The sequence below is a fragment of the Heterocephalus glaber genome, unplaced genomic scaffold, assembly GCF_053883595.1.
Source record: "Heterocephalus glaber isolate CG9 unplaced genomic scaffold, H.glaber_assembly_v1.0 deba00000942, whole genome shotgun sequence".
Lineage (NCBI taxonomy): Eukaryota > Metazoa > Chordata > Mammalia > Rodentia > Bathyergidae > Heterocephalus > Heterocephalus glaber.
The window spans coordinates 3778868-3793090 of NW_028258174.1; the positions used below are offsets into that span (position 1 = coordinate 3778868).

Here is a 14223-nt window from a genome sequence, read left to right on the forward strand (position 1 = left end):
TGGTTTTTAGGCATTCTGGTGACTGGAGCATTACGTCCACTCCTGAGATGGCATTGACAATCTGAGGGGCACACCCTGCTAGAAACAGCTTCTTTGGAAACCCTGTCTCTAACCATTCCAACCTCCTCTGCCAGGTCACAAAGAGGCCAGCAAGCCAAAGGGTAACCAGGCCTGGGGATGGACCCATGCAGAAGTGGATAGATTTGCTGTGCTGTATGACCTGTGGACTTGGGAAGCAGCTCTTCTAGAAAACAAACACCAGGTATTTTTTTTCTGAAGACAAAACAACTGTTAAAAGTCATTCTTATAAAATTTGGTAACTTTCCTTTCTTTCCTTCTTTCTCTTTTCTTTCTTTCTTTCTTTCTTTCATTCATTCATTCTTTCTTTCTTAAACTCAGTGGGACTTTTAGGGAAACTCAACAGAGCAAGTAATATAGTCTTAGCGAAGTACAGTATAAGGATGTAATAAATTGGTTTTCTTTACTGTGGTTGTTTGTCACAAAAAATAAAATGTGAAGGACGCTCTTTATCTTGCATGCATGTTTGTTAGAGGGCCCGATGACTTAGGCCTTTCTTATCATAGTGTGCTTTCAGTGAGGACCCACGATGATGCCACCCACATCATGACTTGTTATCTAGTCATAAGGACAAGTTTCGCCTTGCTAAACACAAATCTACTGACCGAGTCATGGCCTTTAAAACTATGGCCCTCGGTGAAAGCAGCTTGGCAAGGAGTGTTGAGTGGAGTGTTACAGGGTGAGTTTAAAGCAATGAGACAGCAGGTTACAAAATCACCAACCATGTCATTAGTGGTTCATATCTCAATAATAAATGAAACACTGCTGCTGTGCTGCTCTTCGCTTGTGTCTTTAGCATGGATTATTTGCCCTTTTGATAATCACCAGTTGTTAGGAGTTTATTCATCAAACACTGAGGACTTTGAGGTACTGTTCCAGGCATTAGGGACATTTAAATAGGAGCTGATCTCTATCTTTGGGGAATTTATAGTCTATAAAAATTGATTCAATATCTAAGCAAAAAGTATAAACCAGTGGTGAACAGGACATTCAGAAGCCATGGGGACCCTGAAGGGAGAAATTTGCCTTGGGGAGGGGGGCTGTCAGAGTGGAGAAAGTGCTAAGAAGTCTTCTTAGAAGAATAGGTATTTAATCCTGTTATTAAAAGAGTAAGACATTGTATGGCAGAGAAAATAAAACATTTTTAAGCAGAAGAGGTGTCATTTACAATGCCATGGCAGTGTCACGTGGTAATGGAAGGTTAGAATCATAAGTAGACTGCTGTGGCTAGGACATAAAGGCATGACAGAAAAGGATCTAAACGCGTGTTTTGGGAATAGACTATAAACAGTGTTTGAATCATGCTAATTTAGGTTTATCCTATAAGCAAAGAAGAACCATTGGTAAGCTTCCATGGATAAGAAACGTGTGCGTAGCTTTGTTTCCAGCTGTCTTGGTGTCAGAGTGCAGAATGGATTGGAATAGAAAGGCCCTGGGAAAAAGAAGTGGAGTTATTGTAAGAGCGACCTGAAGAGTTAGGGGAGACCCTTATGTTAAGGACGTGACAGTGAGAACAGGAGAGAAGAACAAACTTGAGAATACTTTGAAGTAGAAATGGCAGGATTTGGAGACCAGATCTGGATACTGGAGTAAGAGAGTGAGAGTGGATTTTACAGCACTTACTCAGGGTCAAGAAGGAGCCTGAAGCCGAATGCAGGAGGAAGGAAGGCATCTTAAAAGGGGAAGATAATACTGACTGTAGGACACAAGGCATTTGAGGGGGATTGTTAAAAAAACAGGGGTAAATGTTTTGTGGGGAGCTATAGGTTTGAAGCTCAGGAGCAGGTGTAAGCAGAGGTATAAATGTGGGAGTGGAACCAAAGTAATGGTCAAAACAAGTAGGGAAAGCTAGAGATGTCTGAATGGGTCCCAGAAAATGCCTACAGTTTAGGAGCAGGTCCCACAACTAAAAGGAGTAGCCAAACAGACTGGAGAAAATCCAGGAAGACAGTATTGTGACAGCCAAAGGAGAGTTTTACTTAGAAGAGTAAGTTGCCAGTACAGAGCACAGTGAAATATCAAGAGAGATGACTCCTGAAAGCAAGGCAGTAGGGGCAGCACTCAGCTGGCCAGGGGCAGCTCTGAGGGACTCTTGGGAGAGCTGTGGGGGTGGAAGCCTGATTACACTGCACTGTAATGTGGTTTGAAGATGAGGAAGTGGAGATGGTTTTCTTTGAATTGTTTTTCTGGTAAAATAGATGGTTTGCCATTTCACCTACTCTCTGGTCTACTACTCATGGAGATACAGGTTGCCTGTTTTCTTTAAACAGCTGCCTAGGTTTTAAAGGTGCAAGACTTAGAATTTGAAAAACTGTTCCTCTTTTCAAAAATAACTTGTTTCTACCAGCTTGTCTGGAACTTTGACCTGCCAGTTACAACTTTACTTTAATCAAGTAAATAAATGAGAGATTTAGACTCAGTACAGTAATTGGAAAATCTGTATTAAAAGACAAAATCCTAAACTTGGAAAGTTTTGGTCCAGACATGAATTTTAAACAACCCCTCTTTCTCTTTCTCCCCACCTTCCCTTTACTGCCTCTAGGTCTCCTGTGGAGTCCCCAGGCAGAACTCAATGATGATAGAAAAATAGGGCTAAAAGTCAAACCAGTTTCTCCAAACTTTAACCTACAGTTCATACTAAGCCAAGCTATCAGGACTGTTCACTAGTTCCTTTTAGGGCAAACTAAACTATTTTGAATTAAAACAACTGCTGAAAATATCTCCCTCCTTTCTATCCTGAGAAAAAGTTCCCTATAGAAACTGAGATATCTGTGCCAAAACTGTAAAATATGGCCTTCCAAGTTAGAAATTCTGTCAAAAGAGCCTATTTTTAAGGGCTAAGCCAGATTTCTATCTAAAGTACAATTGATTTCCCCCAGTACTGAGTCCATTGCCAAGTTTTCCCTGCTGTTTTTGATTGTTAAATATATTGGTATCACTGCTTAAGAATTGCTCAGACATATTGGGTTCTTTTAAATCATTAAAATAACCATATTATGTATGAAGATTCATAAAATTAGAACTGATGACAAGTTAAGTAGATTGAAGGACTCAGAGAAGCCAGGTATCTGCTGCACCAGCTCCTAAGTGATACTGTATTGTCTGCTAATTCTCTCAATGGCCACCAAAGGCACATTTACAGGTTAATTTAAATTAGTATACATGGCACTAGATAAATTTTCATGTATTCATTTGAAAAGGAAAAAGTTCTCTGACAAGTTGTGCATAGCACTGATTTCCTGTTTTATACTTTCATTTGACCTAAAACACTATTTTAAAAGTTTTTCAAATCCCAGAAATAGAAAAATGTCTGAGGTAAAAATAATATAAGCACAGTAATGTTTGAGATTATTCATTTTGTCTATTTTCCCATTTCTCCAATATTGTTCTGCCTACTATCAGTGTGTACAACATATTATTTTGCCTGAGAGTTGGTCCTTGACACACACAGGTGACATTTGACAGGATGGGAAGACTTCTTAGACAAATACCGGCCCAGAGTCTAAATGGAAATGGGCCAGTTAGCAAACAGACAATAAATACAACCTATGAGGCAGAAAGATCATGTCCCATTGCTGTTGGGAAAGAATTCATAATAAAATCATATGAGGGTCCACCTGAGAGCTTTTCGAGGTTGAGCTCAAAGCTTGAAAAAAGTCTTATCAGCTTAAAAAGAGAGCCACATTTCCTTCTCAACAGCTAAGGTTACCAGATAAAATATTGCAATATTTGGGTCATATTATACTAAAAATGTATTTGTTATTTATGTGAAATTCAAATTTGACTGGGTGTCCTATTTTTTATTGGCTAAATCTGACAACCCTATTAACAATAGTGACCATGCCATTTAGCACAGGCCTCTGCAACCTGGCATCACTGGATGGGCATCATTTGTAAGCTCCCTACAAACCTCCCCTGCCAAATGATCAAACAATTGGGCTCCTTGTCCAAAAACAGGTCAAGGAAGTATAAATACCATACACCAGCTCCTGGGCTTTGCCTGGCCCAGACAAAAGGGTCCAAGTTCGTCCCTAATGAATTAGGCAAGTAATTGTTTCTTTCCTAATCTCCCCCTGGGTCTACTAAATGACACAAATCTTAACCCTTCTAATAACTTCTCCTTCATTCTGTTTACCTTCTGCTATTTAATAATCAAATGTTATGCTAGAGTGGTGGTCTGGTTAGTGGAACAAAGTAATTCAGATCACCCTGCTTTCTTCATTTCCCCAGTGCTCACTTAAGGTCCAGGGCATCACCATCTTCCTTCACTTACCTTTCTACACCTGTGATGTGTGAGTTTCTAACCTGCACAGCACATTCCATGGCCTCAGCTTTTAGCCTCCTCTGGAATTTTCCTTTTCATACTAAGCGTCATCACATAAGATCGAGTGATAAATAAAGCATCCAGGCACTTCCTCTATGAGCCTTAGCACTGAGTAGTCAGACACTGAGCCTCTCTTAAAGCAGTATTTGTTTCTTAGTGTGCTATTCATTCTTAAGCATTCAACTGTCTTACCTAGAGGAAGAAAACCTTTCTCCTCTACCCTCTCAGATTCAGTGCTTGGGTGCAGAAAATTAAATGGACAAAAGATAGTAGCAGTGTTTACTGTGTATCCATATGGAAGCCTTCATAGAAAGGAAGTAAAGACCTGCAGAAGCATACCATTTTAACAAGAGTGAGAAACTGTGGAGAAGTAACTAGGCAAAGAAAAGTGGGGTGGGGGCCAGGGATTTAGCTCAGTGGTTCCACCACCTGCCTCGAAAGAAAAGGGAGGTGGGCTTCTAGGAGTGGTAAGCACATGGTGAAGCACCTCTGAATGCATTGTCTCACTGGAATCTATAACTATTGCATAATTATGTTATTAATTACATGGCCACCCTTTTGTAGATAGTGAGAGAGAGGACAAAATGGAAGGCAGAACTCAAGTCCACTTCTGGCTCCAGAGTGTGTGTTCTTTCCCATTCCTTCCCTGGCTCTGTCTACGGGTTTACTAACTGTGCCAATTAGTATAGGGGCTGCATCTGGCCATCTCACAGCCACTAGGTCCCTGAGGTTCAGAGCTGTGTCCCCTGCTGAGGCCTGGCTTGCCAAAGCCTAGGGTGGGGCCTCCCCTCCCTTTACTGGGTCCCAGGGCTGCCTCTGCTGTTTCCTGACTATCAACATCATTTTCAGCTTCTAGGCTGTTACTTTGAAGCCTACCAACACACACTGGACCCTGAGGAGAGGTTTGCTTTAGCACAAGTGATGACTGACATTATGCACCAGCGCCCCAAGTTCGATCTAAGCCACCCTTATTTCATTAAGGCCTACCAAGATGAATGCACCTGCCTGAGGCTTCACCTGCAGCTAGTAAGGAGCATCCTCAACCATCATGTGAGTAGGATTTTAAATATTGCATTGCATGTTCAGACCCAGGTGTGGTGGCACACACCTGTAATTCCAGCACTTGAGAGGCTGAGGCAGGAGGATTGCTGTGAGTTCGAAGCCAGCCTGGGCTACATAGTGAGTTCAAGGCCAATCTGGACTACATAGCAAGACCTTGTCTCAAAAAACCACCAATTAATTAATTAACGCATGTTCAAAGAGAACAAACAACAGGAGCCAAAAATGAACATAGCATTTTCCTTTCATTGCAGGTCCAGCATCTTGGTTTTCTAGGGGGCATGTACAACGATTTTATTTGTAAGCTCATTTGCATTGCTGAATTCCAAGCATAACTTTGGTCTTAAAGGGAGAATTTTGATCCTAATTATAGTTGATGGTCCACACAAAACTGATCACCTCAGTTTTTAGACTGTAGAGTTTGTCAGTAGTGAAAGAAGAACTAATGATACATCTTTTCAAGACATTAGTGTATAAAATGGTGTTTATTTTTAAAAAATTGACCCACTAAAAGAAGCAATCACATTCTACGTCTTCCAGGAAGCAACCAGGACCCAAAGGATGTTGCAAACGGGTTGGAAATTTTTCCATACAGTGAATTATTTGACAGACAGAAATTAGTTGTCTTTGCTTTCTGTGGCTGACACTTGGTTCAGATTTCTCAGACCAGCATGTTTCATTGCAAATGAGTCTTCAAAACAATGTCTGGGTGAAAATTATTCAAATGATAGTTTCAAAAGGGTGATAGCCTTCTCATATCAAGGCCAGCTTGTGTCTATGGAAAAGGTCAACTCTTCTAATTTTAATGCTTATGCTACATTTTTAGATAGAGAACCAGACAGAATATGTCCAACGGCTTTGGTCAGAAGATCGTCCAGATGATCAGAATACATTTGGAATACCCCCTAAAATAATTTGTAAGCAACCTATTTCTATCAGTGACATCTGGTAAGTTGGTGTTATCTTTAAGCATTTTACGATTAGTCTTCTAGATTAATTAAGGGTATGGTATTAAATGTAAATACTACTCTATAAAGCACTTCTCAAGTGTTTGAAGAGATGAGAGATGTATGTATAAAAGCCACAGCAGCACTTGAGAGGCTGAGGCAGGAAGATAGCTAGTTTAAGACAAGCAGGCTACATAAGAGTTTAAGGCCAGCCTGAGGGACAAGCTAGACCTTAGATTCTGTTTTAAAAAAGAAACTAAAAGCCACAGCAGAGGGATTCCCTTGAATATTGAATCTGTTTGCTTTTTACATAAAAAGACTAGGTGGCTAGAATTTAAACTTTTGTCATTGAGTGCAGAATTGTCATTCCCTTGAAAAGTTCTGGTGAGAAAAGTAGTTACTCTTCAAATGCACACATCCCACATCTGAAATTTAGGTGTGCTTAAAAGTTTCTCAAAAAGGAATTTTTTTAATGTGTGTCATCAAAGAGGTTTCTGAAGATTTGTCTTATGACCTCACTCTTTAAAGAGCAGAGTTTAATTTCCTGAGACCTCTCAAAGTGGATATACAACATGATAACTTCCCTTCCAGGCTTTGAGGGTAGTGGGAAATGGGAAGAAGGTGACAAGCCCCGGGTTGATCTGTGTAGCCCTAGACCAAAATTTCTCTGTTGCCTTTGAATGGATGGAGAACTGGTCTAGCTCCTTTCAATATCCAGCAAGTGCTTGCTGAGGAGGTACATGTACCAGGCAGGGTGCTAGGGGCTGGGAACACAGATGTGAACAAGGACATGGTCCCGTGTTCCTGTGACGTGTGCAGTGCAGTAGCAAAGGTGGACCTTATCTAAGAAATGCCCACGATGGGTCATGTTGGGGACAGGCAGGGTGCTGTGAAAGTAAACAGCTAAGATTCTAACCTTGTTTCTTGGGGAAGAGCTCTGTATTTTTCCCATAGACTTTTCTCAGGACTGATTTCTTCACTATAATGAACTTGAGACACCAGCTGTGTGTATGCAGCTGAGTATGGGAAGAGTCTACTGTTCAGGAAATGATGTTTGGCAGAACAGGCTAAGGCTATATGGATACTAAAACCTGTCAAAATAGTCTTAAAAGCAAATGTTATTTGCTTGATGAGATCCATTTGCAGACTTTGTGCTATATTTGTTAAGATCTAGCCCTAAGAAGAATTCCATTTGCATAGATTAAAGGGAAATATTTATGGTCTTCAGGTATTGAAGGACCTTTGACTTATGTTGTATTCTTTATTTGCAAAGGAATAACCCAGAGGTGAGCATTTAATTGTTTCTGGACTCATTCATTTCTAAAGTATAACATCTTTACAGCAAATATGAATAATTCCAGGAGTTGCATACAGAATTTAAAAATTGCCTTTGTCCATTAACATGTTGAGAGGAAAGGATAAAAATTCAAGTGAAAAATAGAAACTAACAACCACACACAGTATGTTTTATTTAGCCATTTTTATTGTACATTATTTTGTTCTCAGATCTATGACTATGTATTAATTACTGAGATTTGACATTTTTGCTGTATACAGTCTTATTCTTATTAGCCTCTTAGAATATACACTTATTTCTTTGAATTTTGAAGGATTCACATTAAAGCAAAGAGCATGTTGTATAAGCCAGAGGTTCCTTGAAAAAATCACTGAAGTCTCTCTGAGTGCTGGATTCTTTACAGTGCTCTGAACCTACAGAAGCTGCATTATCAGTCTTTAAGAATATAAAGTTCAGTTATCTTTAGTAAGTTTCTTGTTATGTAAGATTGTCATTCATTTTTCCTCTTCTTCAAGCCCGACTTGGAGTAACATTCATCTGCTGGAGATTCACCCTTCCCTTGGCCTAGTAGGGCTCCTCCCCAGGGCCCTAGAGCACCTGCTGAAAGCAGCCCGCCACTCCCACCGGCCGGTAACTCCCAGCGGCCTGGCCCTGCTGGAGCGCCGTGTCCTGCAGCAGGCCCTGAACCTGTGGCTCACCCCGAGCAAGCCCGAGGCCTGGTACAGCGCGCAGCTCCAGAGAGATGTGGGTTTTTCCTGCGGGGGATGGTTGGTCCTCAACAAAGAGAACATTTCCTTCCAGATGTTACTATTTAGCTTTATTTCTGTTTGGCTTTATTCTTCTCTGTTTGGCCAGGGATAGAGAACAGTCAAGGGCCTTGCCAACATTTTTATGTGTTTTTCTTGGGTGGGGGGGGGTCAAATTTTTTAGTATATAAGAATGCTGGTAAAATTAAAAAATAAATGGATTACATAAATATGTGAAAAATATTTTCTGATTTATTATTTACATTTTGACAATATGCTTTTTAAATTAAAACTTCATATTTTCTTCCCATTAAGCCTCTTCCTAAAATCTGCTTTTTGTGCCTTGAGTCAAACTCTGATTCAGGAGAGAAAATACTTAGTCAGGAGGCAAGGACCTAGACTCAAGTTCATCCCTGCCATCAACTTGCTATGTGACACTGTGCAAGTATGGTACCTCTCTGGGTCTCACTTTCCTTTCATGTAAAATAATATTTGTGTATCTGGGGAGAAGTCAGTGGAAATGAGTTTAATGCTCTCCAATATCCCTTCCTCCAATGTCTGATGGTTCAAACTGTAGCCTAGTGATTTCGGTGGTGTCTGTAGCTGGGTTTTTAATGCTTTTCTTTTCTTTTCTTTCTTTCTTTTTTTTTTTTTTAGTACTGGGGGATCAAACTTGGGACCTTGCACTTGCAAGGCAGGTGGCAGAACCACTGAGCTAAATCCCCAGCCCTTAATGCTTATCTTTTTCTATGAAAGCTATAAAGATTGAACATGGTTTCCAATTTCACCTCACTCTGTGGGCACTTGCTGCATGACAGCTTTCAAGGCCCCAGCTGACAAAATTATCTGCTCTGTGGGTCTGCCTTGGCCTCCTATCCCTTCCTGCCCAAACTAGAATTCAGTTTTATTTTAAGTTGATGAAAAATACAAAATTATAGAGAATTTTAGCAAAAGAAGAAAGAACAAAAGTTAGCCTAAATATAACTAACCACTCAAATGTGTTCATTATAATTTTTCTGAATTCAAATATTCTTCATATGACTATTTTACATAAGCGTGTACTTTGTAACTGACATCTACTGTTTTTCTCAGTTAATATTATATATTTTCCATATTACTAATTAATATTTAGTGCAGCTTCAAGACCATATAATTCTCTTACATGATGAATCATACTCCTCTAACCATTTCCCTATTGGGGGGCATTCAAGTAGTTTTGTTTTTCATTATTAAAGATGCTAAAAGGCACATTTTTGTGCTTACAAATTTTTCCATATTTTGAATTGATTTCTTTTGATAGAATCTTGGAAGGAGAATTGCTGAAATGAAATTTAAATCTTTGGATACATATTGGTAGATTACTTTCCAGAAGAGTTATGCCAACTCATAATGCCACCGATAACATTTAAGAGAATCATTTCTGCTTCAGTGTGCAGTACAATGTTAGATGAGAGCATATAATGTATGTGCGGATATACACATATACATAAAAGGTGGCATTATACTCCTAATTTACCTTTCTTTGCTTTTATTCAGATTATTATTGCAAATGTTTTGTTATCTGTAATTTTTGAGAATTTTCTGTTATTTTCTTTGGTTCATGTATCTGTTGGAATACTAATGTCCTTCTTATTTACTTACATGAACTTTACTTACATGAAAACTTTAGTCTTTTTGTCCATCATATTGTTGGCAAATATTTTCCCATTTGTCTTTTTTTTTTTTTTTTTTTGGTACTGGGGATCAAACTCGGGACCTTGTACTTGGGAAGCAGGCGCCAGAACCACTGAGCTAAATCCCTGGCCCTGTCTTTCTATTTTTTAACAGAAAATTCTTATTTTCACATAATTAAATCTGTTGATCACTTCCTTTGTGATTTCTTCTATCCTCGTAAATGCAGAAAAAAATCTTTCTCCAGATGTTTCGTATTTTATTCTAATTTTATTATCTTATTTTACTCTAATTTTAAAGGTTTGTTTTTATTTTTAAAATATGTAACTCCTGTCCGGGTGTGGTGGTGCGTGCCTGTAATGCTAGCACTCAGGAGACTGAGACAGGAGAATTGCCAGAAGTTTGAAGCCAGCCTGAACTACACAGTGAGACCCTGTGGCAAAAAAATAAATAAATAAAATAAAATATGTAACTCCTTTACTATTTCATTACATAGAGAAAATATATGTATGCTGTGTCAGTCATGATCAAAAGTGAATTTTTTCTCAAATTACCAGACTACTATTATTATCAAATTATCCTACTACTATTTATCAGGGATCTTTTTCACATTGTCTTATTATGCTACATTTTAAAAATCTATTTGAGCCAGGAGTGGTGTTACATGCCTGTAATCCCAGCACTTGGGAGGCTGAGGCAGGAGAATCACCACAAGTTCCAGGCCACCTGGAGCTATATGGTGAATTCAAGTCAAGCCTGAACTACAGAGTGAGACCCTGCCTCAAAATAAAATCTATTTGAAATTATTTTATGAATTATAATGGATATGTGAAATACCCATTTATTCTCCTATTGATGCCAGTTTTGATTATTATTTTTCAAATATGTTCAAATTTGGATCAAGAAATGCTAAATGTTCAGAGTAATCTTTTGCATTAGCTTAAAAAATGGAGGAAGTGCTGCCCTCAGAAGACACGCAAAAATTTAATATAACTCTCTTAGTTATCAAGGTAGAAAACTGTAAGAGCCTAGAACTTGCATCCTTGAGCAGACAAGTCCTTTAGTAGATAAGGGTTATATAGGAAGCTGGTGCACTTGGGGGCCCAAACCAGGAAAGGCAGAAAGAAGGTCTACAAACGAGGTTTTTTCTGGGAGTGGTATTAGAGGACAGCAAAGATGTCAGAGCAGAGGTGCCCACCAAGGCAGGGTGCATTCAAGGACATGTGCTCACTTGCAGATCATCCAGCCTGGCTCTGAGGGAAGGAGAACTGTGAACGCAGTTGGGTGTAGCACACGGAATTGGGAATCTCAGTTTAGTCTTGGTAATGCTGTGTGAACCTGGGAAAGTTCCTTCACATCCCTCACTGGTGAAGGAGAATATGGTATTGGTGGTGCCTATACATGAGGGCTTGGGGGAAATAAAAATGAGTAGACATGTGTGAAAATACTTTGGAATTTTGAAACTTCAATTAGAGGAGTTTATAAAAATTGGCCAGTGAAATATTGCATTAAGTCAGGGACTTCTATTTATATTATTTTGCCATTTCTGTTCTTTATTAAGACTCAAAACATTTATAATTATAGCAGTGAATATTTTTGCATGTTATCTCATCCCTCTCAGCACCCCTATTAGATGGCTATTATCTGATAGTGTCCAGTAGGTACTGTTACTGTCCTTACCCCTACTCTAGAGACGTGGAAACGGAGAGACAGCAAAATTAAGTAAATTGCTCAAAATTCCAGTTTGTGTCAGAGCTGGACTTAAGCCCAGGAAATTTAGATCCAGAGTTGATGACTCTGATAGCATTTTTTTTTTAATATATGAGGTTTGGGGCTGAGAATTTAGCTCAGTGGTTCCGCTGCCTGCCTCAAAAGCACAAGGTCCTGAGTTCGATCCCCAGCACCAAAAAAAAGTGAGGTTTCTTCTTTTGTGTTTTTTAAAAGTACTTTGTTTTCTTTCAGCTCTTTTCAGCTAAAGTGATGGGAGATCCGTTTCTTGTGGAGAAGATAGGCCTTCTTGCACTCAAGCCTGTCACAAATGAAGGGCAGAAACAAGGCCATGATTCTCATGCACTGCTCCTGGAGACGTTTTCCAAGCTTCTGGAACTGCTGACCCTCCGCCACCGGCTGATAGAAATGAGTCTGGAGAGTGCACACTTAGCTCGGTTAGTGGGGGGAGCCAAGGAGCCAGGTGAAATGAGCTTTTGGCAAGACGTGGTGAATAACTAGCAGACCCCAGTTCTCCCTGCCGACAGACCTTCCCCCTCTCTGCCCCTAGAATAGCCAAAGTGAGTTTTCTAATTAGCCACCTTGCTCCTATGCCCTTTCTTCTTTTTTTTTTTTTGTACCGGGGATTGAACTCAGGACCTTGTGCTTGCGAGGCAGGCAGCGGCACCACTGAGCTAAATCCCCAGCCCCTCTGCCCTTTCTTCTGACCCTCCCCACATGCCTCTCTGACCGCTCAACTGCTAGATCTTCCCAGTGGCATCCAGGTACCCTTTCCATCCAGTATGTGTCCTTCTAATTAGTTGTTTAATATTGGTTTATCAGTTTTCCAGCTAGCATAAGCTCCCCAAATGCAAAAGCCCTGTGCATGTTTACCATGACATTCTATTACCTGGTGTCTGTCCATTTTGTGCTGCTATAACCAAACACTCAAGAATGGGTAATTTATGAAATACAGAGATTTATGTCTGGTTTTTTTTTTTTTTTTTTTTTGGTGCCAGGGATTGAACTCGGGTCCTTGCACTTGCTCAGCAGGCGGCGAAACCACTGAGCTAAATCCCCAGCCCAATACAGAGATTTATTCATTACTGTTCTGAAGGATGGAAAGTCCAAGGCTGAGGGGCTCACAGTGTCCTTGTTGCTGCATCATCTCTCAGCGGAAGGCAGAAGAGCAACAGAGCACGCTATCACATGTATATGCACAAGAGGGAGGGGAGAGGGAGAGAGAGGGAAGAAGGAAAGGGAGAGGAGCCAAAGTCATCCTTTCATCAGGAGCCCACGCCCACAACCTAATCACCTCCTACAGCTCCCATTCTCAGCACTGTACTGGGGAGTAAGTTTCCAACACTAACTTTGGAGACACATTGAAATTGTAACACTTGTGTGGGGCCCATGCCACCCTGGTACTCCAGGAGTGTTGGTTAAATTTCTCCTGAATATAATGAAGTTGAATACTAGAGAGCTTAGGGTAAGGAGAGAAAAGAGTCAGTGGCAGTCTCTAGGTCTGACAGAGGTATGGGGTGTTCTGCAGGCAGGGAGAAAGAGAGGTTAATGAGTTAGGCTTCAGTTACAAGTGTGAGATGATGTAAGACATCAGATGAACATAAGCAGGAGGCTTGTGGAGCTAGAGGGTTTGTTGTGAACATGTATGAGTGTTACTATGTTCTGGTCCCCATATAAGGTCCTATAGACAGAGTTCAATCGTCAACTGGCCATTATCAAGGACTTGCTGTGGCCAGAATCCTTACCAGGAAATTTATGTGAATATTTAATTTAATTCTCAGAGTATCTGCAAGAAAATAGAAGCTTATAAAAGTTAAATAATTTCCCCAAGATCATATTAAAAGAAGTAGAAAATTCAAATTCTGAACTATTAGTCAAGATATTTTTACCTCTCCAACCACACCCCTCCATAATTTATGATCCTTGCTCTCAAGGAGCTCACAGTGTGAAAATTACCCAACATACTGTATAATAATGACATTCTATCATCTGAACAAAATACTACAGGAGTACAGGAAAAGGATTCTCATTATTTCTAAGTAGATTGGAGAAAGTTTTATGTAAGATGGACTATTATGGATTGAACTATATCCCTCCAAATTTCATATGTTTAAGAACAAATCCCTAATACCTCAGGGTGTGATCTTATTTGAAGGATCTTTTTGAGAGGTAATCAAGCTAAACTGAAGTTATTAGGATGGACCCTAATCCAATATGACCCATGTCCTTATAAATAAGAGAAAATTTGACATAGACTAGGGCAGGAAGACTGTATGAAGGCACAGGGAGAAGACAGCTATCAACAAGGCAGGGAGAATGGCTAGAATCACAGCCCTCAGGAGGAACCAACTCTCCTGACACTGAAATCTCAGG

General features: G+C 39.9%; 1 protein-coding gene across 2 annotated transcripts in view; it reads left to right on the top strand.

The window, feature by feature from the left end:
- Positions 1-14223, top strand: part of Ccdc162 (uncharacterized) — a 213248-nt gene that overhangs the window by 88848 nt on the left and 110177 nt on the right. For both annotated transcript variants that reach the window (XM_087208651.1, XM_021251515.2), the window contains exons 16-20: positions 135-262; positions 5252-5452; positions 6288-6409; positions 8221-8449; positions 12085-12287. In XM_087208651.1, the coding sequence (XP_087064777.1) occupies positions 135-262; positions 5252-5452; positions 6288-6409; positions 8221-8449; positions 12085-12287 (883 nt within the window). The remainder of the gene's footprint in view (positions 1-134; positions 263-5251; positions 5453-6287; positions 6410-8220; positions 8450-12084; positions 12288-14223) is intronic.